Genomic DNA, 25,706 nt, shown 5'->3' with positions numbered 1-25,706 from the left:
CCCAGCCTCTGTTGCTAGTCAGATTCCCCCTAAGCCCCCCCCCCCCTGCGCTCAGCAAGACCCCATTAATCACAGCCGTGCTGGGCGGGCTATGTTTACCTCTCTAATGTCAGTCTCTGCTCTCCCCTGCCTCCTGCATCGCTCCGGTCCCTGCCCGCGTCCCTTCCATCCAATCAGCGGCGAGGGAAGAGACATGGGAGGGGACCGGAGCGATGCAGGAGGCGGGGGAGCGGCGAGACTGGCATTAGAGAGGTAAACACAGCCCGCTGTGACACGCTGCGTGTCGACAGCGCGGCTGTGATTAATGGGGTCTCGCAGAGCGCAAGGGGGGGGGGGGGGGCTTAGGGGGAATCTGACTAGCAACAGAGGCTGGGCTCTATAGGCAGACCCAGTCTCTGTATAGGGATTACATTCTCAGAACCCCACCTCGGGTTCTCTTTAAGCCAAAATTTGCCAGGGGTATGAATAATTATGGGCAGCACTGTATAACTTGTATCTGACACTCTATTGATTTTGAATACCTTTTTACTTATACAGTGGCTTGCAAAAGTATTCAGCCCCCTTGAAATTTTCCACATTTTGTCACATTACTGCCACAAACATGAATCAATTTTATTGGCATTTCACATGAAAGACCAATACAAAGTGGTGTACATGTGAGAAGTGGAACAAAAATCATACATGATTACAAACATTTTTTACAAATCAATAACTGCAAAGTGGGGTGTGCGTAATTATTCAGCCCCCTTTGGTCTGAGTGCAGTCAGTTGCCCATAGACATTGCCCAATGAGTGCTAATTACTGAATATAGCGTGCACTTGTGTGTAATCTAATGTCAGTACAAATACAGCTGCGCTGTGACAGCCTCAGAGGTTGTCTAAGAGAATCTTGGGAGCAACAACACCATGAAGTCCAAAGAACACACCAGACAGATCAGGGATAAAGTTATTGAGAATTTTAAAGCAGGCTTAGGCTAGAAAAAGATTTCCAAAGCCTTGAACATCCCACGGGGCACTGTTCAAGTGATCATTCAGAAATGGAAGGAGTACGGCACAACTGTAAACCTACCAAGACAAGACCGTCCACCTAAACTCACAGGCCGAACAAGGAGAGTGCTAATCAGAAATGCAGTCAAGAGGCCAATGGTGACTCTAGACGACCTGCAGAGATCTACAGCTCAGGTGGGGGAATCTGTCCATAGGACAACTATTAGTCGTGCACTTCACAAAGTTGGCTCTTATGAAAGAGTGACAAGAAGAAAGCCATTGTTAACAGAAAAGCATAAGAAGTCCCGTTTGCAGTTTGCCACAAGCTGTGTGGGGGACACAGCAAACATGTGGAAGAAGGTGCTCTGGTCGGATGAGACCAAAATGGAACTTTTTGGCCAAAATGCAAAACGCTATGTGTGGTGGAAAACTAACACTGCACATCACTCTGAACACACCATCCCAACTGTCAAATATGGTGGTGGCAGCATCATGCTCTGGGATTGCTTCTCTACAGCAGGGACAGGGAAGCTGGTCAGAGTTGATAGGAAGATGGATGGAGCCAAACACAGGGCAATCTTGGAAGAAAACCTCTTGGAGTCTGCAAAAGACTTTAGACTGGGGCGGAGGTTCACCTTCCAGCAGGACAACGACCCTAAGCATAAAGCCAGGGCAACAATGGATTGGTTTAAAACAAAACATATCCATGTGTTAGAATAACCCCATCAAAGTCCAGATCTAAATCCAATCGAGAATCTGTGGCAAGATCTGAAAACTGATGTTAACAAACACTATCCATCTAATCTGACTGAGCTGGAGCTGTTTTGCAAAGAAGAATGGGCAAGGATTTCAGTCTCTAGATGTGCAAAGCTGGTGGAGACATACCCTAAAAGACTGGCTGCTGTAATTGCAGCAAAAGGTGGTTCTACAAAGTATTGACTCAGGGGGCTGAATAATTAAGCACACCCCACTTTGCAGTTATTTATTCGTAAAAAATGTTTGGAATCGTATGATTTTCGTTCCACTTCTCACGTGTACACTACTTTGTATTGGTCTTTCTCATGGAATTCCAATCAAATTGATTCATGTTTGTGGCAGTAATGTGACAAAATGTGGAAAACTTCAAGGGGGCCGAATACTTTTGCAAGCCACTGTAGTTATGTTTTGAACATGTTTTCACAATTTTGGCCACAAGATGTCATATATAACTATTCTTTTTTTCCGATCTGGTTCTGTCAGCCCATCACATCCTTTTTTCTGACCTCAAATTTTTTTTTTTTAATTTTTCTATTCATTAACTGTTGCTCCACTCTTAGACTACAGTATTAGACATTGGTATGCATTTTTATTTTTACTTTTGTGTTCTCTCAAAGAGAACCCGAGGTGGGTTTTAAAAATCATAATTGCACACAGAGGCTGGGTCTGCATATAATACCCAGCCTCTGTTACTATATTTTCTCCCCCAGACCCCCCCACCTGCGCTGTTTACATGGCCACTGGTGTCACTCTCTGCTGCTCCCCCGCCTCCTCCATATCGCCGCTCCCTGCCTGTGTCCCTTCCCACTGATTGGAGGGATGGGACGCAGGTGGGGACCGGCAATATGCAGGAAGAGGGGGAGCAGCAGAGAGTGACAGTGGCCATATAAACAGCCTGCTGTCGACACGCTGCGTGTCACTAGCACGGCAGTTTGATTTATGGGGGATAGCAGAACGCAGGGGGGATCTGTGGGAGAACAATATAGTAAAAGAGGCGGGGCATTATATGCAGACCCAGCCTCTGTGTGCAATTAGGATTTTTTAAAACCCACCTCGGGTTCTCTTTAACTTTATCACAACTCCCCCGCTGCCCCGGGACATTTCATTACACTCTATATGAGTATTAGTTAGGCCTAAAGAGTAGGTTAGGGTTAGGCATCATTATAGAGGGGGTTCAAATGAGAATAGGGTCAGGCTAGGTGACAAAATGTCGGTAAAAATGACTAATATTTTACCAATATTCTTCTAGGAGTGCCCAAATTACTGTGGCTGCCTTTTTAAATGTACACCTCAACCTACACTGAGGCGGTAAAATTGGCTAGTCATTTGCTAATCAAAATTGGATTTGTGTACTATTACTCCTGTCTCACTGATGGATGATGGCACATTACAAGAGACAGGAGTAAACAATGCTGCTTTAGTGCATATTTCAATGCCACATTACAGAAGACATAGACATACAGAAGACAAGCTAACATTTTAGCATCAATCTTTGAGGAGAACCTGACTCTTAAATCCAAATTCAAAGACTAGCTGCTCCTGAGAACTGGTTTAGACTGACAGCTTGAATAATAATTCTATCTTATACTTCAGCAACCCAGATACCTAAAGATAAGAAGCAAATATGGAACTCAACAGAAGTCCCAGAAGGTTCAGAATATGATGATTCTTTGGATCCAAGAGAACGACCTGAGTAAGTTAAACTATCTAAGCGAATACTAATACTTAAAGGGACACTACGGTGAAAAACTAAAAATGTAAAATACATATGTATACATGCATGCATTTTTTGTAGAGTAAATACAGCATTTTTTTACTTCCCATGTAGCTGTTGCTTACTGTAGGTATTAAAATCTGGTGGCTCTAACCGACTAGTACACTTCCTTGTGTGTTTTATTAACGTTTCTTTTATTCTCAAAAACACTCCCTGGTTGGCAGTGGAACAGTCTAACTGCCAAAATAGTGGCAAGTAAGCGTGGAGGGCAACTGGTATCTTTGTTTAAATCCTTGCAGGGTAGTGCATTTAAAGCCATAAAGAAAACCTTGTGAATTCCCTATGAGACAATAAATAAAAAAAAAACCCTCTTGGTACGAGGTTCAGATTCAATCTGCTTATAATACCTAGGATGTAACAGCTACATTGGAAGTGTCAGCTACATTGAAAGTAAAAAACAACTGCAGTACATTTACTCTGGGACAAATGTATGTACCGTATGTGCACAAATGTATTTTCAACTTTACAGGTTTTTGCTTCAGGTGACTTTCACACTATAGACTTTGCAATAGGATCGCAACGCAACAGTGCCGCAACGTTAGAAGGGCGATAAATGCGGTGAAGCATACAATACATTGAATAAGTTCTCTGCCACTAAAAGGTTATGTTACTCTGTAATTAAACAGCATTTTGTGTGCTATTCCGCTAGAAAATGCCCCCCCTTCCCGCACTAGTGCTGCGCTGATGTGAACGTACCATCGAAATATACTTGCATCGTGTAACGACGTGATTGTATTGTCCAGTGTGATAAACCTTAATAGACACAGTCTGAAAGAAGCCGAAGTGCCCCTTTAAATTATACCTCCCATGAAAGAAATATGGAAGAAGCCTTTGCTGACCACCACTTTAAAAATGCAAGTCTTATGGATGCAGTTAGCTGGATGCAGATTTAGCTATACCGGTTTGTGAATTACTCATCTGGATCAAATATGCAGATCAAGTGTTCTGTCATGTATGTGACACTCCTTACTTGTAGACAAGGGTCAAATTATGCTACAATCAGAAGCTCAGCTTTACAACCAATACCTAACATTTTCAGTGGGAGGTCAACAATGATTGACTTAATAGTAAAGCGTATTTTTACGATAATGATGAAATGATATTCAGTTTACCATAACTTGATGATCCCGCACCTTTAATTCCAAGAACTATAAAACAGTGATTTCTGTACTAAAGCCATTTAGAAGGGAGTGCCAATTACTTTACATATGAAAACTCTTGTGACCTTAGCCAATCTGTGAGAAAGTATTTGAATTATAATTTCCCAAGATATGCTTTATTATTTTTCTTTGTTCTAAATAACTGCTTATAGAGAACACAACATTCATATCTGGTGGAAGGGCAGACATGCTTGGCCTTAATTGACTGCTATGCACTGGAAGCATCTGTCAAAGTTTATAAAGTGGAGAATATAGCCTCAAAAGTCCAGAGAATCTTAGGCTGGCCATACATTACTCCATGTATGGCCAGATCGACCATTAGTTATATCCCTCTCTGATCAGAGAGGAATGTATTGCCTGATCACACCCTGCACAGTGATTTCCAATAGGTTTCAGCTTGACAGAGTACCTGAGGTAGATAGTCATATAGGTTATAGAATACAGAGACATGTTCTCTGCCCAATGACATGCCTCTGTGTCCTTCTGGTGCTGCTGCAAGTCCCCCCTGCGTTCTGCTGTCCCCACTGAAAGGTAGCGACAATCTGATTGTCGCTAGCCTCCTTTTCCCCCTTCCAACCATCAATCGCCTCTGTCAGCTCGCTCCCCCGCCTCCATTGCCCTGCTCCCCTGCCTCCATTACCCTGCTCCCCCACCTACGTCACCTCGTTCCTCGACTCCACTGGTATCCTCCAATTAGCAAACATATCCATGTCCCAGGAAGTATTTGCCATCTTGGATTTCCTCTGCCAGTGATTAGACGTTACACCAACTGCGAAAGATGAACTGGGCCACGGAGAGCGACGTGGAGCAGTGCTGATGCATCTGGGAGGCGGCGTGGAACAGGTAGTACATTTTTTTTTAATTTTCATGCCGCCTCAGGTTCTCTTGAAATCTATTGGAAATGATCCTAGCGCTGCCGGTCCACCCCCATGTATATAAGTGCTCTCCCTTGTGCCTGTGCTCAATGTTAAAGCATCTCTGCTAGTTCCTGTACCGTGTGTGACTCTGCACATGTAGTGATGTCACAACATGTGGTAGTGCCACGTGGAACAGGCACTCACGGTGACACTGTAGGAGTCCAGAAGTCACGCTGGCGGATAGGTGAGTGTTTAACACTGCACACCAGCACATTGCGGACACTTATACACTTGGGGGAGCACCGGCCGGGGGTCTGTCAAGCATCACGATATTGAAAGCTGTTACCGCTGCAACCCTGATTGAGCCCTCGCGACTGAGATTCCTATTATTCCTATCCACTATTCCTGTTCGATCCATTCAACAGATTTTGGACAGAAATCGATTGAAAGATCAATCGGACGGCCAAGATGAAGCACCAATTCTCTTCCAAAGCTCTATATCGGCCCACAATATCCAGTAATGCATGGGCACCCTTATTATACAGTAGGCAAATGTTTCCTAAATACTAAATTGTTTCCTAAATTGCTAAATAGCCAGTTAATACTAGGTGTAACCTAGGTGAATCTTCAGAATTCCATGTCTCAGGATGAAAATGTATGCAGAGCTCTGTTTCTCGTAAAATATGGGTGAACACTTAAAATAGAGAGAAATCTGAAAAAATCCCATACAAGCCAATGTCCTGGCTGTAAAAGAAAGTACGGTATGCTTGATTTGCAAAATGTGTTGACAAGCTTCCTGTGCATAGCAGAACTGATAGTCAAATATATGACCAATTTAGTCTGGTGATATATATTTGTAAGTTCCCATTTTGTGTGACTAAGACCAACAAATTAAAGCTTTACAAAGCTTAGTCTATGTTCATAGTGACTTGTTGTGGTGTGTTGCATCAGACAATACAATTGCACTGTTAAGGCAATTGTAGCGAAATGTTTACACTTTGGCCTCAATTCACTAACCTTAACTCCTGTCTTTAATAACTCTTCTGAGCTGTTTTACAGTTATCACAATTATATTACCATGGTGATAACTGTAAAACAGCTCAGAAGAGTTATTAAAGACAGGAGTTATGGTTAGTGAATTGAGGCCTATGCGCTGTATGCTTCACTGTATGTGTTGCACCACATGTATAATGCACAATGCGACATTTCCTCTTTGTTGTGGTGCAGTCCGACAGGATATGGACTGAAACGTGTCACTGTGAACACTACGCTGTTGTGGTGTGATCCTGTTTTTTTTACAGGCAATGGACTTCAATGTGTCACTGTGAACGTAGCCTTATGCCTAAATTTATCACATGCTTCTCCATGAAACCTGCTTCACATCAGCAACTCTAGAAATGGGATTCCATCAAATTCAGATAATAAAATAAAATATGTCAAAAAGTATGCAGTAACTAAGAGTGTGAAAGCATTGGAACCCGATAAACATGTTACATTACTAACATTAATATATGTATTCAGAAAATCCTGAAGTAAGATGCCCTGGAGGTGGCCATCTCTTTAAAAAAATGCTACTTTCCTGACTGACCGGTTGATCATCTGCCCACAATACTCTCCCAATTACTGACCACGAATGAAGGTGGCCAGACATGCTTAGATTGCCACCCAATGTGGCAAACAGCTCAATCCCTCTCTGATCTCAAATCCCCCATACACTGCACACAGATTTTTTTTATATATTTCTCCATGAAATTTATTGAAAATCTAGCTATACGAGCATGCATGTGTGATAGGGGTTAAGGAGGCGGGGGGAAGGACCATACCATTTTTATGTATTATTTTTAACGTTAGTAATACTTATAACAGTAGTACAGGTGATCGAATTGGACGAATCAGAATAACTTCCTATCCATCTTATTGGTCTAATTTTCAAGCTGCATAACATTTACATTACATTTCGCAAAAGTGCTTTGATGAAAATTAGCGGTGCCACTCGAAGTTCAGGGAAAATACTCTTGAGTCAGTCAGAGGCGTTCTCGCTCATCCCTGTTGAGGTTACACTTATTTCTCCTAAAGAAAACTCTCATGACTGAGCTTTCATGCTGAAAGTTAGCATTAATTATTAATTAATCAATTATTACAGCTTACATGCAAATTTCATTCACATTGTATACAGCTTGGAAATGGGCCAGTCAGATTCAGCATGAAGTGATCCTTACTGACCTACTTCCAAGCTACGCAATAGAAGGATGTGCACAGGATTTACTATAAAAACTCACCGGAGTGCTCAAAGCCAATAAAGTCCATCCAGACAGATTAGTAGAAAACAGTAGCTGGGCACATCCAGGATAAAACACCGCTTTATTAAAAAATGTTTAAAAGGCAAAGTCCATTAGGCATAATGGAGAGAGAGGGAACAAGCACATACAAGTCGACAGCTGTTTCTCACCCTCAAATTGGGCACTTCATCATGGACTTTGCCTTTTAACCCTCTGGGCGATACAATTATATCGCCCAGGAGATGGCGCAGCACTATTTTTTTTAAATTTTTTGTTTTTTAAATCATGTAGCGAGCCCAGGGCTCGCTACATGATAGCCGCAGCGCAGCGGCATCCCCCCGCCCACTCCGATCGCCTTCGGCGATCAGAGTAAGCAGGAAATCCCGTTCAGAACGGGATTTCCTGCTGGGCTTCCCCGGTCGCCATGGCGACGGGGCGGGATGACGTCACCGACGTCTTGGACGTCGTGACGTCAGAGGGAGTCCCGATCCACCCCTCAGCGCTGCCTGGCCTGATTGGCCAGGCTGCGCGGTACGGCGAGCGGCGGCGATCGGAAGTTACACGCAAAGTGCTAGCTGCGTGTAACAAAAAAAAATTATGCAAATCGGCCCACCAGGGTCTGAGAAATCCTCCTGCGCGATATACCCCGAGCTCAGCTCGGGATTATCGCTCAGGAGGTTAAACATTTTTGAATAAAGCAGTGTTTTATCCTGGATGTGCCCAGCTACTGTTTTCTACTAATCTTCCACTTCCAAGCTACATACAGTTTCCATGAAATGTGCATGCAAGCGTGAATGTTAAAGAGGAACTCCAGTAAAATAATGTAATACAAGTGCTTACTTTTTACAATAATTATGTATAAATGATTTAGTGTTTATTGTAAAATCTTTCCTCTCCCTGATTTACATTATGACATTTATCACATGGAGACATTTTTACTGCTGGCAGGTGCTATCACTAGAAGGAGATGCTGCTTGCTTTTTTTGGCAGTTGTAAACAGCTGTTATTTCCCACAATGCAACAAGGCTCCCACAGTGTGATGTCAGTACCTCAGTGCTGTGAGACACTGACATCATTTGTGGGAGGGGTTTCACCACAAAATCAGCCATACAGAGCCCTCTGATGATCAGTTTGAGAAAAGGAATAGATTTCTCATGGGAAAGGGGGTATCAGCTACTGATTTGAATTAAGTTCAATTCTTGGTTATGGTTTCTATTTAAGATATTGCAGAGTGACTTCTCCGCAAAGATAATGAAATCTCTTGCATTTCTTACATCATTTATATAGAAAGCATGCCTTAATTATCACCCCGATTCATCTCTTGTTCGTATCTACTTAAGACATTTTGCTCATGGAGCTGTTGATATTTTTGTACTGTGTTTACACACACTGCATGCAGTCAGAGTAGGAGGAGAAGTGAGAGGAGAGCGAGCGAGTTGAAGAGGTGGTCATTGGGAAAAAGCAGCTGGTTGTGCTGTGTGAGAAGTCTGATGGTGAATGAGGAGGGGGGAGGCAGGAGAGCAACAGTGTTTCATTTGACTTGCACAGCAGAAGGAAGGAGGTGGCACTGCTGTCCTGAATGAGGAGGAATGGAGGTGAGCAGTTTGTTTGTCAAAGACTCTCAGCCAGCCAGTGTGTTACTGTGTTGAGCTGCAGCATGTCATGTCTCAAGTTGTTGCGTATGCTCCCTTGCTGTCTGAGAACATTAAATGAAGCAGAGCAAATAGTCGGGTGCTACGTGATCATTCCAAATCAGGGGGAAGGGGGGGGGGGGGGGAGGACACATCCTCACAAGTTTGCCTCATGCAGCAAAAAGTCTAGAAACGGCCCTGTCTACAGCAAAAGAGAATAGATGAAAGTGAAAGAAAATTAACATCTCACAAAAGATGGGGTGGACGGAGGAGCTTTGGACTGTGTTTAGCATTGTAGGTTTTGATATATAATATGAATGTAATGAATTAGTGGAAGATGCGATCTACCAACATCTATGTAAAACAGAATGTTGGGGTTGGGTGGATTAAGCTTTCTTAGTTATTATGTATATTCAATTGCTTTTACAGATATGAAATACTTTTTAAACAAAGAGTTGGTTCTGAAGATATCTTTCTGGGTATGAGTCAAAAAGACCCATCAACAGCTTGTTGTGAGGATATGGTGGTAAGTAAGCAAAAGAGAAAAAAATAGACACATAGACGCACACCACTCATGTATTAGGTATAATAATACTATGCAATCTCAACAGATGTGTACTGAAATAAACAAAGTATACAAACCTCATACCTGCATTCTCACATCTACCACATATACAAACACATACACTAGCATAGGTGTGCACAGACACAGAACCCACCAGAAACACATGAGTCAGAAACACCAGATACACTCAAGAGATAACACGCACATAAACAGATAAACACACCTTAAAGCGGAATTGTAGAGTGAAAATAAACACATTGTTTCACTTACCTGGGGCTTCCCCAAGCCCCCAGCAGCTGTCCTGTCCCGCGCCTGTGCTACCCAAGCCTCCGTTCTCCTGGCGCCGCTGCATCCCATACCTCGACTTGTAAGTCGATGCCAGCGCATCCCTGCCAAGCATGTTCTTTCTTCGCGTTCCCCTCTGCAATAGCGCAAAAAGGATACGCGTGGCCAGAGCCGCGCAGGCGCAGTGGCCCGGCGGCGAAACCGAAAGTACAACAACAAATAACATTTGTAAAGCGCTTTTCTCCCGTAGGACTCAGAGCGCATGAGCATGGCTCAGACCGTCGTGGTACAGAGGAAGAATTCGGAAATGCCAGGCTAAACAGGTGGCTTTTCAGTCTGGATTTGAATAGCTCCAGGGATGGTGCTGTCTTTACTGGGTGTGGCAGGGAGTTCCAAAGAGTAGGGGCAGCATGACAGAAGGCTCCATCTCCAGATTTTTTGAGGTGCACTCTGGGAGTGACCAAGTTTGTAGAACTTGCTGATCTGAGGTTGTGAGAGGTGTGGTGCAGCAAGTCCTTCATGTATCCAGGGCCCAGATTGTGCAGGGATTTGAATGTCAGCAGTCCAATCTTGAAGAGTATTCTTTATTCTACTGGTAGCCAGTGCTCACTGCGAAGGATCGGTGTAATGTGACAGTGGCGAGGCTGGTTTGTTAGCAATCTGGCAGCAGCATTCTGCACTAATTGCAGGCGACGCAGGTCCTTTTTGGGGAGGCCAGCATAAAGGGCATTGCAGTAGTCCAGCCGTGATGTGATGAAGGCGTGGACTAGGGTTGGAAGATCCTCTGGGGGAATCAGATGTTTAATCTTTGCAATGTTCTTCAGATGAAAGAAGGAAGATTTAACTACAGATGAAATTTGGTTTCTGCAACTCAATTCCCCATCGATTAGTACGCCAAGGCTGCGCACAAGGTTGGAGCTGTTTATGTCTGAATTCCCAATCCTGATTGGTGTTGCTTTAGGATAGAGCTGTTTTGATGGCGAGCACTGGCTTTGGACAAAAAGGACCTCAGTTTTGTCAGCATTCAGTTTCAACCAGTTATCATTCATCCATGCCTGTAGCTCAGCTAAGCAAGGGTTTATTTTTGGAGTAGGGTCTGTTCCACCAGGTTTGAAGGACAGGTATAGCTGGGTGTCATCGGCGTAGCAGTGGTACGTCAGGCCATGTCGTTGGATAAGTGTACCGAGTGGCAACATGTAGATTGCAAACAGCAGAGGGGATAGGATTGATCCTTGTGGCACTTCGAATTGTAGAGGTGCAGGTTTGGACATTATGGGCTTGATTCACAAAGCGGTGCTAACTGTTAGCACGCCTGTGAAAACCCCCTTAGCACGTCTAAACAAGCTTTTCGCGCATAAACTTTACGCGCGCAAAACTTTATGCGCATAAAACTTTACGCGCGTACTGCACAGAGCGCAGGGCGCTCCGCGCGAAGTGCCCATTAAAGCCTATGGGACTTAGCGCGCATAAAACTTTGCGCGCGTAAAACTTTGCGCGCGCAAAGTTAGCGTGCGATCTGATTGAGAAATCCGGTGCTAACCTACTTAGCACCCTGGTTAGCGCGTCTAAAGAATTTAGACATGCTAAGTAGGTTAGCACCGCATTGTGAATCAAGCCCTATAGGTCCTAGGGATAATCTCTGTGTTCTGTCAGTCAAGAATAATCTGAACCACTGGAGGACTGATCCACTGATGCCACCGTACTCCTGCAGTCTGTTAAGCAGGATTTCATCGTCAACTGTATCAAAATCCGCTGAGGGATCCAACAGGATTAGGATGGAGCATTCCCCTCTGTCCCTCGCCATGAGCAGATCGTTGCAGACTTGAATGAGGGCTGTAATACATCATGCAAGACATGTAGAGCACCATCCAAAAGAAAAACAATCAATACTACCTCAATGTAATACAGTACACTGAAATGTGCAGCATGGCCAACCAGAAGCAATAACAAGAACAAACAGCTATGACCTCAAAAAACCGCACCAGATCAGTACACAAATATTGTTGCAAAAAGTAAATCCTTTATTATAAATCCTCAAACAATTAAAACATACAATTTAAAATCAGGTGGGGATTAACATGTGAACCCAAATTGTCGGAGATCCGGGAGGACAATAAGGTGCAATAAGTGCAAATGACACACCCCGTGGGTGTGAAAAAATGGGGGGCTAGTTTAAAGTGATTCTTTGGGAAGCATGTATAGTGCCAGGAAGGATGGGGGAGGGGGGGGGAAGGAAGGAGGGGAAAAAAGGGGAAGGTGGGGGGGGGGGGGGGGGGGAAGAGGGGAAACAAAGTGCAATGTGCATCAATCAAATTGCAAACAATGAGGATGACAACCACATAACCTCATGAGAGTAATCATTAAACTCACTAGTAAAAAGTCAATATAGAAAAAAACCTCACAAAGGAGTGAGTGAAAATGTGTGTATAGAGGAAGAAAGGTAAAACCACACAGTGCTACAGGTATAGCAAGTAGAGTGCAAAATACATGAGAGTGATCAAAGAGCGAAACCACCAGTATAGTGAAAAGTCCTACCGGAAAGAGGTAGCTCCACGGGTCCCCCACCGCTGCTATCGCGATTCGCCACCGTCCTGTGGCTTTCTCAAAGCTGCTGTACTAAACCCCGCAGCCATAATTTATCCTATTCCGGGAAGTGGGGGGAGGGAAAAACAACGCCCGAACGTAGCGTGGCCACGCTACCCGCCTCCATTGCTCCACGCTGCTCAGCAGCGTGAAAGCTCTGTCAGCTTCCGTATCTACGGTGGCCGCATTGCGGCCAAAGCAAGGTGATGCGTCCAAATGTACGCGTCGCTATAGGGAATGTACGCATAGGCGCCATCTAGTGGGATAAAATATACTGCATATGCATAAAAACAACTACATGCAAACCTGCCAGGTACCATGATTGAATTGAGAACCCACCCCACCTACTGGCTGCAAGGGAGAGCTACATGTGAAGAGTATCTTAAGAAATAAAACAAAAGGAAACATGAATAAAAGATGAAAAATAAAAAAATGAAGGGTAATTGGAGAGATAGAAAAATTATATAATGCTGAGCCAGTAAGCAAAGTACTATAGACATATGGATATATCAGAAAACACATTTAACTTGTTCAAATACATAAAAAACCACTTATTACTGAGCCCAGGTAAGGGCCATACAGCAGGTAGCACCCGGTAAGCCGAGCTGTATTAGCAATATAGACACAAGTATGTATATGTACAGACTGTTCATACATTAGCAAAGGCGAAAACAACAACTAAATGAATGCCCAAGAGGACAACCCATCATCGCTGAAAACATCTTCCAGGGTCCAAGATATGCAAAAAGGGGTCCTGTCCATCATCCCTTTGCAGTAGGGAAATGCAAGTGGTATGCCTTAGCCTGTGTGTACCTTTTCGTGGGATAGGCATACCACTTGCATTTCCCTACTGCAAAGGGATGATGGACAGGACCCCTTTTTGCATATCTTGGACCCTGGAAGATGTTTTCAGCGATGATGGGTTGTCCTCTTGGGCATTCATTTAGTTGTTGTTTTCGCCTTTGCTAATGTATGAACAGTCTGTACATATACATACTTGTGTCTATATTGCTAATACAGGGTACGTCCGGCTTACCGGGTACTACCTGCTGTATGGCCCTTACCTGGGCTCAGTAATAAGTGGTTTTTTATGTATTTGAACAAGTTAAATGTGTTTTCTGATATATCCATATGTCTATAGTACTTTGCTTACTGGCTCAGCATTATATAATTTTTCTATCTCTCCAATTACCCTTCATTTTTTTATTTTTCATCTTTTATTCATGTTTCCTTTTGTTTTATTTCTTAAGATACTCTTCACATGTAGCTCTCCCTTGCAGCCAGTAGGTGGGGTGGGTTCTCAATTCAATCATGGTACCTGGCAGGTTTGCATGTAGTTGTTTTTATGCATATGCAGTATATTTTATCCCACTAGATGGCGCCTATGCGTACATTCCCTATAGCGACGCGTACATTTGGACGCATCACCTTGCTTTGGCCGCAATGCGGCCACCGTAGATACGGAAGCTGACAGAGCTTTCACGCTGCTGAGCAGCGTGGAGCAATGGAGGCGGTAGCGTGGCCACGCTACGTTCGGGCGTTGTTTTTCCCTCCCCCCACTTCCCGGAATAGGATAAATTATGGCTGCGGGGTTTAGTACAGCAGCTTTGAGAAAGCCACAGGACGGTGGCGAATCGCGATAGCAGCGGTGGGGGACCCGTGGAGCTACCTCTTTCCGGTAGGACTTTTCACTATACTGGTGGTTTCGCTCTTTGATCACTCTCATGTATTTTGCACTCTACTTGCTATACCTGTAGCACTGTGTGGTTTTACCTTTCTTCCTCTATACACACATTTTCACTCACTCCTTTGTGAGGTTTTTTTCTATATTGACTTTTTACTAGTGAGTTTAATGATTACTCTCATGAGGTTATGTGGTTGTCATTCTCATTGTTTGCAATTTGATTGATGCACATTGCACATTGCACTTTGTTTCCCCTCTTTCCCCCCCACCTTCCCCTTTTTTTCCCCTCCTTCCTTTCCCCCCCCCCTCCCCCATCCTTCCTGGCACTATACATGCTTCCCAAAGAATCACTTTGAACTAGCCCCCCATTTTTTCACACCCACGGGGTGTGTCATTTGCACTTATTGCACCTTATTGTCCTCCCGGATCTCCGACAATTTGGGTTCACATGTTAATCCCCACCTGATTTTAAATTGTATGTTTTAATTGTTTGAGGATTTATAATAAAGGATTTACTTTTTGCAACAATATTTGTGTACTGATCTGGTGCGGTTTTTTGAGGTCATAGCTGTTTGTTCTTGTTATTGAATGAGGGCTGTTTCACAGCTGTGGTGTTTCTTAAAGTAGCTGGCGGCGGGAGAACGGAGGCTCGTCGACAAGCGGCGTGGGACAGGACGGCTGCTGGGGGCTTGGGGAAGCCCCAGGTAAGTGAAACAATGAGCTTGATTCACAAAAGAGTGCTAACTGTTAGCACGGCCGTTTTCGCGCGAATTTTCGCATTGCGCGCAATCGCGAATTTTCGCGCTAAACAATAATATTTTCGCGCACAAACGCGAATTTTCCAGTGAAATCGATATCGTTTGCGCAATGCGAAAATTCGCGAAAAAACGGCCGTGCTAACAGCACTTTTCTGTGAATCAAGCCCAATGTGTTTATTTTCACTCTACAGTTCAGCTTTAAAGAGACTCTGAAGCGAGAATAAATCTCGCTTCAGAGCTCATAGTTAGCAGGGGCATGTGTGCCCCTGCTAAAACGCCGCTATCCTGCGGCTAAACGGGGGTCCCTTCACCCCCAAACCCACCCCCGAAAAACTTGGTCGTAAACTTGGTCGTAAAATTTTGCTCTTCCTGGAGGCAGGGCTAACGGCTGCAGCCCTGCCTCTCAGCAAGTCTATCAGACGCGCATCGCCGCCTCTCCACCGCCCCTCTCAGTGAAGGAAGACTGAGAGGGGCGGGGGCGAGGCGGAGGTACGCATCTGATAGACTCGCATGAGGCAGGGCTGTGGCGGTTAGCCATGCCCCAATGCGGAAGCACTCCCCGGCTGTGCGGAGGGGATTTGGGGGTGAAGGGACCCCCGTTAAGCTGCGGGATAGCGGCGTTTTAGCAGGGGCACACATGCCCCTGGCCCCCTGCTATCTATGAGGTCTGAAGCGAGATTTATTCTCGCTTCAGACTCTCTTTAAAGAGAAACTGTACTGAAAATAACATAATGAATAAAATTGCTTCTTTTTGACAAAATTAATTTATAGATTATTTAGTCAGTGTTTGCCCATTGTAAAATCTTTCCTCTCTGATTTACATTCTGAAATCTATCACCGATGGTGACATCTTTAGTTCTGCCAGGTGATCTTTACGGAATGTTTGTTACTGAGAGTTCTATGCACAGAGGGAGATATTGCTTGCTTGGCAGTTGGAAAGAGCTGTTATTTCTCACAATGCAATGAGGTTCACAGACAGCAAACTGTCAGGACCATGGTCATGACATCACATTGTGGGAGGGGTTTCACCACAACATCAGCCATACAGACCCCCCTGATGATGTGTTCAAGAAAAAACAAAGTCAAACACACACACACACACCTCCACCTCTACCTCTACCCCAGTGTTTGTTGTAGTATACTGCAGTTAATCACCTGGAGGGTTGCCCAGGCACTTTCATCGGGTGGGGGACAGTTTATTCTGGCTTGTACAATTCAGAATTTTGGGACTCTTTTATAATTTATGTAGGACCTATCCCTGCACTGGGTCTGAGAAGCTGAAATAATGGGTTCCTCTGAAAATTTCCCAAAAAGTTGGTTACAATTTCAGTTTTTTTGCCACACCCCCATCATAAAAACATCACTGAGCACAGATGGTATACATTGCCTTATCAGATAGTATATTTACACTAGATATGTCCCTGTAGTGGCAGTTTTTGTACCATATACCATATTTGGGTGCTTAAAGGAGTAGCTATATTAAAAAAAACAATAATATATATATTATTTTGTGTTTGTCATTTTTGTTTTGTCTTTTCCATGAATTTTCTTAATATTTTTATTTAGTTTCGTATACGGCTACCTGGTACAAAGTCCTCTGATGTTTCACTTGATGTAAGGAGAAAGTACCTAGACCTCCGTACTCCCAAACAGTAAGTGACCTGTATGGGAAATGCTCAAACACTGGCTGAGTCATGGAACAAAAGCTCCTTTACAGTACATATAAAAGTTCTAGTAGCTCAAAATGGACAGTGACAATGGATCAAATGACACTGCACATCTGTGGTGTATGTCCTAGTATATAATGTATAACACTTGCACATACAGTAATTTTAAGTAATACCAAGGTAAGAGATGTGCAGTACAAAAATAGATTCATCAGCAAGACTCCCTCCTTGGAAAATCAAATGGTTTATGCCAGCCGTCCTCTGTGATGTAAATAAGATTTTATTATGAGTCAGCAAGTCACTGGCGAGATTAGGTACTCCTACATATGCCTTAATAGTCATCCTCCACTATTCAAAAAGTCAGGCAGGCAGCAGTCTAGCAGCTCTTTTTTCACCAAGGGAAAAACCCAGCACAGTAGGTGAAACTAACAGATCCACAAAAATAGAAAAACATTCAAAATGAAATGGAGCACATGTATAGAACATCCATTATTTCCTCTAGGGTGGAATCTGTACACTAACCTTCTCTATTCATGTGTAATGCTAAAGTCTCACTTATTCCACTTTTCACTTCCAGCGCCTTGTGTACCTGTAAGTGATGATGTCTTTTGCATTAATTACACTCATTAGCCATGAACTTTCAGTACAGGGTCCTTCATTTACTCTCTAGTTTTTCTTCCATTAAGATATTACAGGACAGTTTCTAGGCAAAATTGCACCCAGGGCGAATGTGTAAAGATAGCCGCCCCCCCCCCCCCCCGTGGAGCCAGGTATAGGTGACGCAGTATATGTTGGCCAGGTCTAGTTGCCCCCAGTATAGTTAGCCAGCTATAAGTCCCCCCTAGTATAGGTAGCCAGGCATAGTTACCCCCAGTATAGGTTAGCTAGGTAGGTGTCTCCAGTATAGGGTAGCCCGTATAGTTGCCACCAGTATATGTTAGATAGGTAGGTGCCCCCAGTATAGGTTAGATAGGTAGGTGCCTCCAATGTAGATAGCCAGTATAGCTGCCACCAGTATAGGTTAGATAGGTAGGTTCCCCAGTATAGGTTAGATAGGTAGATGCCAACAAGATGAGGCTGGTTATTCCCAGGATACACTTAACATTTGGTGCTCGGGCCTCTTCCTATGCAGCCCCTACTCTATGGAACTCACTTCCACAATCAATACGAGAGGCTCCTTCTCTGGACAGCTTTAAAAAAAGGCTAAAAACTCACCTCTTTTCCCTAGCCTTTGAGACTGCATAATGCAGGGTCACAGCAATTTGAGCCCCCAGGGAGAAAAGCGCTATAAAAATATTATTGTTATTGTTGTTATGTAGGTGCCCCCAGTATAGGCTAGATAGGTAGGTTCCCCCATTATAGGTTAGATAGGTAGGTGCCTCCAATATAGGTTATATAGGTAAGTGCTCCCAGTATAGGTTAGATAGGTAGGTGCCCTGAGTATAGGTTAGACAGGTAGGTGCCCCGAGTATAAGTTAGATATGTAGGTGCCCCGAGTATAGGTTAGATAGGTAGGTTCCCCCAGTATAGGTTAGATAGGTAGGTGCCCTGAGTGTAGGTTAGATAGGTAGGTGCCCACAGTACAGGTTAGACAGGTAGGTGCCCCGAGTATAAGTTAGATATGTAGGTGCCCCGAGTATAGGTTAGATAGGTAGGTTCCCCCAGTATAGGTTAGATAGGTAGGTGCCCTGAGTGTAGGTTAGATAGGTAGGTGCCCCCAGTACAGGTTAGACAGGTAGGTGCCCCGAGTATAAGTTAGATATGTAGGTGCCCCGAGTATAGGTTAGGTAGGTTCCCCCAATATAGGTTAGATAGGTAGGTGCCCCAAGTATAGGTTAGATAGGTAGGTTACTCCATTATATGTTATATAAGTAGGTTCCCCCAGTATAGGTTAGATAGGTAGGTTCCCCCAGTATAGGTTAGATAAGTAGGTTCCACCAGTATAGGTTAGATAGGTAGGTGCCCCCAGTATAGGTTAGATAGGTAGGTGCCTCCAGCATAGGCACAGTGGCGGGGGAGCGGTCGTAGCGTAGTTACAACTAGGGATGCTCATTCGGATTCCCGCGGAAATGCAATTTCCGAAATTCCGATCGGAAATTGCATTTCCGCATCGGAATGCGTAAATCGGTAATGCAAGTGCATTAGGCGGGTTTCTGCCGGAAATCGCGGAAATTCCGACGAAAATCGCGGAAATTCCGGCGAAAATCGTGAAAATTCCGCCCGACTTTAACATCGATTTTCTCAAAAACTATAAGGTCTTTTTGAAAACCTTTTTTTTTTTTTGCATCTTGTTCAGGAGATTCTGTTTAACAAACCCTGAAAATTTGGTGTTTCTAGGACTTACGGGGGCTTTGCTATTAACCACTAAAGTCGGCGGATTTTTACTGTAATGTAAAATGCAGAAAATCTGCATCTGCCTATTTTCTGCATTTACATTACAGTAAAAATCCACCGACTTTAGCGGTTAATAGCAAAGCCCCCGTAAGTCCTAGAAACACCAAATTTACAGGGTTTGTTAAACAGCAGCTCCTGAACAAGATGCAAAAAAAGTTTTCAAAAATACCTTATAGTTTTTGAGAAAATCGATGTTAAAGTCGGGCGGAATTTCCACGATTTCCGGCGGAAATTCCGCATCGGAATGCAGAAATTGGTAGCAGAAAGCGGAAACGGTATTTGGCAATGGCGGAATGTGGATTTACAACGGAATCGGAAATTGGCATTTCCGACCATCCCTAGTTACAACTCACCTTCCGCGATCCCCTTCAGCCTCTTTTTCTTTCCTGTTCCCGGCGTCTGTCGTGTTGGTAAGCGCCCCCTGCTGTGATGACGTGACCGCATGTCATCACAGGGGACGCTGCCTGTGTACAACGTGAGAGACTCCCGCTCCCATCGCCGGTGCACTCCCACCTCCTGCCGCTCAATTCAGCGTCCTGGGCAATTGCACTAATTGCACGCTCATAGAAACGGGTGTGTGTAAAAACATTTTTTAGTGTGTGTTTTGTGTTCACTTGAATCTGTTGGCTTCACCTATTGTGTTTGATTTTATGGACAAGAATCTGCAAAAGTGAAAAAGTGCTGTAAAGTAAGAATGCCTCCATCTTTTCCACAGGCGGCTGAAGGCGGTGAATTCACCTGCTGTCACCTGCTCCCGTTCACAAGCTTGGTAGCACTTGGCACAGACGATGGACAGGCGCCGAGTACGGTGGTTGCCGTGCTTATACCAGACCCGAGACCTTTTTTTTTGCTGCTGGGTAGTTAAACATGATACATGTGCAGGGCCGGATTTACCTATAGGCAAGGTAGGCACGTGCCTACAGGCGGGTGGTTTGTGAAAGGGGTGGGTTACTAGCTGCCCAAAGTGCAAGTCCTCTTTCTCCCTCCTATTCATTCATTCCAGCAGCAGTGATGGCTCTATCCTTCTGCAGAAGCAAGCGGCCAGTAAAACGATGCTCTCCTGCTCCATGCGTCCTGCGTTTACATCACCCAGCAGCGCCTCCTGCGTCTTCTCCATGGTTACAGAGCTTGACCGCGGAGGGGACGCAGGGGGCGCTGTGGAGTGACGTCAATGCTGGACGCATGGAGCGTCCTTTGAAACGAGTCTCTCCCTCTTGCTGAAGGACTGGAGGGTGCCGCCGCTGCCACTGGCATGAATGTAAAGTAACATTACATGCCGCCACTGCTGCGCCTCTAGATCCATGTCTTCTCCGCCACCAAATACTTCTTCTGCTGCCCCCCCCCCCCCGGTCTCCCTCAGCCGCTCGGGATGTTTGGCAGAAGAAGGACTTACTGCCGGTCCGCTGCCTCCACCTGGAGCCCCGCCCACTCCGACACTTGGAAGAGCCGCTGCCGCCATAAAGTGGACCTGAACTCTTGCCCAGGACAGAAAGAAACAGAGAGAAATGCAGCCTGTATGTATGTAGAGCGTGTAGCCTGTCTAATGAAGGAAAAATCTGCACCCCGCTGTATGTATTTAGAGTTAAGCCTGTGTAATTCCCCATTATCTGTGTCTAATCACAAGTTTTTATTCGATCTCTCCCCGTGTCATCTGACTGCTATGGCAGATAAGCTGATTTGTAAGTGCAGGATGTTAACATGTCTGCTTCCATGAAAGAAGGAAGTAGAAACACTGGTGATTTATTTTAGGATTTGTATCAGCTGAAACAAAATAGTTTTTCGTTATTATGCTGTTGTGTATCTTTTAGAGCAGAGGGGAAGTTCTGAGTTCAGGTCCTTTCGCTGACTTCCCTCCTCTAACCTCCCACCTACCTACTTACCTACCCCAACTTACTACTCTCTATACCTACCTTCTGCATCCTCCCACCTACCTATCCCACTGACCCTACCTACCCCCATTGACCCCTCTCTGTGCTGTCTATACCAACTTGCTCCGCTCTCCCACCTACCTACCTCCACTGATTGCTCTCTGTGCTCTATACCTACCTGCTGCGCTCTCCCACCTACCTAACCCCACTGACTGCTCTCTGTGCTCTATATACCTACCTACTGTGTTCTCCCACCTACCTACCCCCACTGACTGCTCTCTATACCTACCTTTTGCGCTCACCTACCTACCCCCACTGACTGTTCTCTGTGCTCTATATACCTACCTACTGTTCTCTCTCACCTACCTACCCCCACTGACTGCTCTCTGTGCTCTATACCTACCTGCTGCGCTCTCCCACCTACCTACCCCCACTGACTGCTCTCTGTGCTCTATATACCTACCTACCTACTGTGCTTTCCCACCTACCTACCCCCACTGACTGCTCTCTGTGCTCTATACCTACCTGCTGCGCTCTCCCACTGACTGCTCTCTGTGCTCTCTATACATACCTACTGTGCTCTCCCACCTACCTAACCCCTCTGACTGCTCTCTGTGCTCTATATACCTACTGTGCTTTCCCACCTACCTACCCCCACTGACTGCTCTCTGTGCTCTATATACCTACCTACCTACTATGCTTTCCCACCTACCGACCCCCACTGACTGCTCTCTGTGCTTTCTATACCTACATACTGTGCTCTCCCACCTACCTACCCCCACTGACTGCTCTATACCTGCATTCTCCCACCTACCTACTCCATCTGACTATTCTGTGCCCTTTATACCTACCTGCTGTGCCCTCCCACCACCTACCGCCACTGTCTCCTGCTAGTAATAGCCCAAATTTGGTAAATTCTATAAGTCGTTAATATTGTGTAATATTTTGTGCCAAAACCAATTCCGGGTACAACTCACGTTGTACTTGGCGAAATAAATGATTCTGATTCTATTTGCGCATTGTTGGTATAGAGTACTTTGATAATATTTGTATTACCTGTGTGGTTTTATTAAATAAGAAAAGGGGGCATGGCATTAGACGTGTGGTCTGTTACGGGGTGGTGTTTAGGGCGCCAGAGCTTATGTGCCTACAGGCTCCTGAGCTGTAAATCCGGCGCTGTACATGTGGTATTACCAAATGCTGCCATGTGGCTGGCGCTTGTGGCCAGAAGCAGCAGGGACGTGGTTGTGACCAACGCACAAATGTCTCTCCCTTGCCACGCCCAAATGTTCCTTTGCCCTGTCTCCTTCCTACTCATCCTTCTCTTCCTCCAAAAGGCTACAGTCTCTCACTGCAGGGGACGAGGCAGGCAAGCATCATGATTTCCAGTGCTGCTGCTCTAGGGAGAAGTAATTTACTCCTTCTGTACTATACCCACAGCACCCCACATGTACCCTGAGCTTCCACTTGCATTCTGACTCGCACTTGACACCCACATGCACCCTGATCACCCCACATGCACCCTGATCACCCCACATGCATGGTGATCTTTACGGAATGTTCATTACTGAGAGTTCTATGCACAAAGGGAGATATTGCTTGCTTGGCAGTTGGAAAAAGCTGTGATTTCTCACAATGCAATGAGGTTCACAGACGGCAAACTGTCAGGACCCTGGTCATGACATCACATTGTGGGAGGGGTTTCACCACAATCAGCCATACAAACGCCCCCGATGATGTGTTCAAGAAAAAACAAAGTCAAACACACACACCTCCACCTCTACCCCAGTGTTTGCTGTAGTAGACTTATTTTCTGGTTACACCCTTCACCTGTCAAGTGCCTAACCCAGTACAATTAACCCGGCACATCTCCCTGCATGAACTGCAGGGATTCCCTGTTCTACATATAAGGGGGGATTTAGTGAGATTACAGCCGCGGGGATGCGGCGGTTTAGGTAGGACAATAATGTTAAACACAATTTTGTAATAAAAAGAGAATTTTTAAGAGACTTCAGTGTCTCTTTAAAGGACAACTATTGTGAAAAAATAGGCAGTTAAAATGTGACAGAACCGACAGGTTTTGGGCCAGTTCATCTCCTCATGGGGGATTCAGGTTTTTTTTTTTTGTTTTCAACAGCATTTCCTGAACAGCAGTTGCAAAGTCTAACTGACAAAATAGTGTGCAAATGATTAGGGAGGCTGGCTGGTATCTCGTACTATTTTGGCAGTTAAACTGCTGTTCAGGAAATGCTGTTGAAAACAAAGAAAACCCTGAATCCCCCATGAGGAGATGGACTGGCCCAAAACCTGTCGGTTCTGTCAGATTTTAACTGTCTACTTTTTCGCGATAGTGGTCCTTTAAAATTCAAACCCTAGATGCCAGGTGGCTGAATATCCCAGAGAAACACAGAGCCCGGCTGTGCCAGATGCACAAACAAAGAGTTCAGGTTTTATTCCTGCAGGAGGCACATTTTAAAGTGACACTGAAGCAAAAAAGAAAAGTATGATTTAATGAATTGTAGTACAGATAATTAATTGAACATTAGTAGCAAAGAAAAGTCTCATATTTTTATTTATCTGAAGCTGTGTCACACAGTTTCTTATATGTATAAGTGCTTCAGTAAATAGGACTGTCTCCGACCCAAGTTGGGTTGGAGAGCTCAGAGCACCTTTATCCATTGATAACAACTGAAGTTTCTGAACTTTGCCAGTACTGGAAACAATATGAGACTCTGTTCTTTGCTACTAATGTTCTATTTCTTAGCTGTACTTCGCATACAATTTATTATAACATACATTTATCTTCACTTCAGATTCCCTTTAACCATTTACCGCCATCCTAACGTATTAAAACGTCATGCTTACCGCTATTAACAGCAACATGACGTTTTAATACGTCGCGCATTCCCGCCGCTGCTACCGCCGTGTGTCCGCCGCTACCGCCGCCATTACCGTCGGGATCCCGTGCTGGGCGATTGGGGAAGAGGACTGAACAGTCCTCTACCCAATCGCAGTGCCTGGAGTGAATGGACGTGACCGCGAACAGCGGCTACGTCCATTCACATAAACAGGAAATGTAACAGTTTAATAAAGTGTGTAAAAAAAAAAAAAAAAAGTGAACACGTCCTATGAGTGTTCACCAGCGCCATCTTGTGGCCAAAAAGTATATTACACCTACAAAACACATACATTTTCAAGTATATACACATCATTAATAAAATTACACTTCCAACCCTCCCCCCCAAAAAAAACACTTGTAAAAAAAAAAAATCAGCTTAAAAAAATAAATAAATAGTTGCCTTAGGGACTCAGCTTTTTTTATTCTATATTTTATGGGGGAAAATTAATTTTAATTTATTACATAGGGGCTTGTAATTATGGCCAGAACAAACAGAAAAATAACCACTTATATTTCAAAATAATATACTGTCGCCATACATTGTGGTAGGGACATAATCTAAACGGTTTAATTATCGGGACCACTGGGCAAATAAAACGTGTTTGTTTTATCCACAGGAGAATGTTTAATTTTAAAACTATAAAGGCTGAACACTGAGAAATAATGATTTTTTTTCTTTTTTTTTTCTGTTTTTCTCATTAAAATGCATTTAGAATAAAAAAATTCTTAGCAAAATGTACTATCCACAGAAAGCCTAATTGGTGGCGAAAAAAACGAGGTATAGATCATTTTCTTGTGATAAGTAGTAATAAAGTTATTAGGGAATAAAAGGGAGGAGCGCTGACAACTGAAAATTGCTCTGGTCCGTTAGGATAAAAACCCTTGGGGGTGAACTGGTTAAAGGAGTCATTAGGCGATTATAAGGAAAATAATTGCTACTTACCCGGGGCTTCCTCCAGCCCCAAGCTCCCAGCATGTCCCTCGCTGCAGCTCCGCAGTGAGCCGTTCGCCTGTGATCCCCAGCGATGACGTCAGGCTGACCAGCAGTTCTGCGCCTGTGCAGTACGCTCCTGTCCACGTGGTGGTGATTGACAGCGCCGCTTGCGCAGGCCGACCTCCAGGTCAGCCTGACGTCATTGCCGGGGACCGGGAAGCTTCACAGGCGTATGGCTCACTACGGAGCTGCAGCAAGGGACATGCAGGGAGCTTGGGGCTGGAGGAAGCCCAGGGTAAGTAGCAATTATTTTCCTTATAATCGCCTGATGACTCCTTTAAAGAGTAATTGTCGGGCATAAAATCAAAAATTAATTATTTATTTCTATCTGGTAAACAAGTAATAAGGATGCTAATCAGGCAATCCAAAAGTTGAAATCACTATTACTTTTCTTGCTGATAAATGATTATTCCCCAGTTTACCTGACTCTTATTTGGCAAAAAAAGACAACCCAGCATGCCCTGCAACTTCCTTTTTGCGGCAAAGTACCAAATAAGAGTCAGGTAAACTGGCTAATGATCATTTATAAACAAGAAAAGTAATAGAGATTTTAACTTTTGGATTGC

At 44.4% G+C, this 25,706-nt stretch overlaps 1 protein-coding gene across 4 annotated transcripts in view; it reads left to right on the top strand.

Moving 5' to 3' along the window:
* DNAAF6 (dynein axonemal assembly factor 6) overlaps window positions 1-25,706 on the top strand; it is a 143,648-nt gene that overhangs the window by 15,177 nt on the left and 102,765 nt on the right. For 2 of the 4 annotated variants that reach the window (XM_068248087.1, XM_068248086.1), the window contains exons 4-6: window positions 3,336-3,435; window positions 9,873-9,969; window positions 16,885-16,970. In XM_068248087.1, the coding sequence (XP_068104188.1) occupies window positions 3,336-3,435; window positions 9,873-9,969; window positions 16,885-16,970 (283 nt within the window). Of the gene's footprint in view, window positions 1-3,335; window positions 3,436-9,872; window positions 9,970-16,884; window positions 16,971-20,094; window positions 22,180-25,706 lie in introns of those variants that run through there. The other 2 variants (XM_068248088.1, XM_068248089.1) reach the window with 2 other exon arrangements.

The sequence above is a fragment of the Hyperolius riggenbachi genome, chromosome 8 (genome assembly GCF_040937935.1).
Source record: "Hyperolius riggenbachi isolate aHypRig1 chromosome 8, aHypRig1.pri, whole genome shotgun sequence".
Taxonomy (NCBI): Eukaryota; Metazoa; Chordata; class Amphibia; order Anura; family Hyperoliidae; genus Hyperolius; species Hyperolius riggenbachi.
This window is presented reverse-complemented; position numbering and strand designations above follow the sequence as displayed.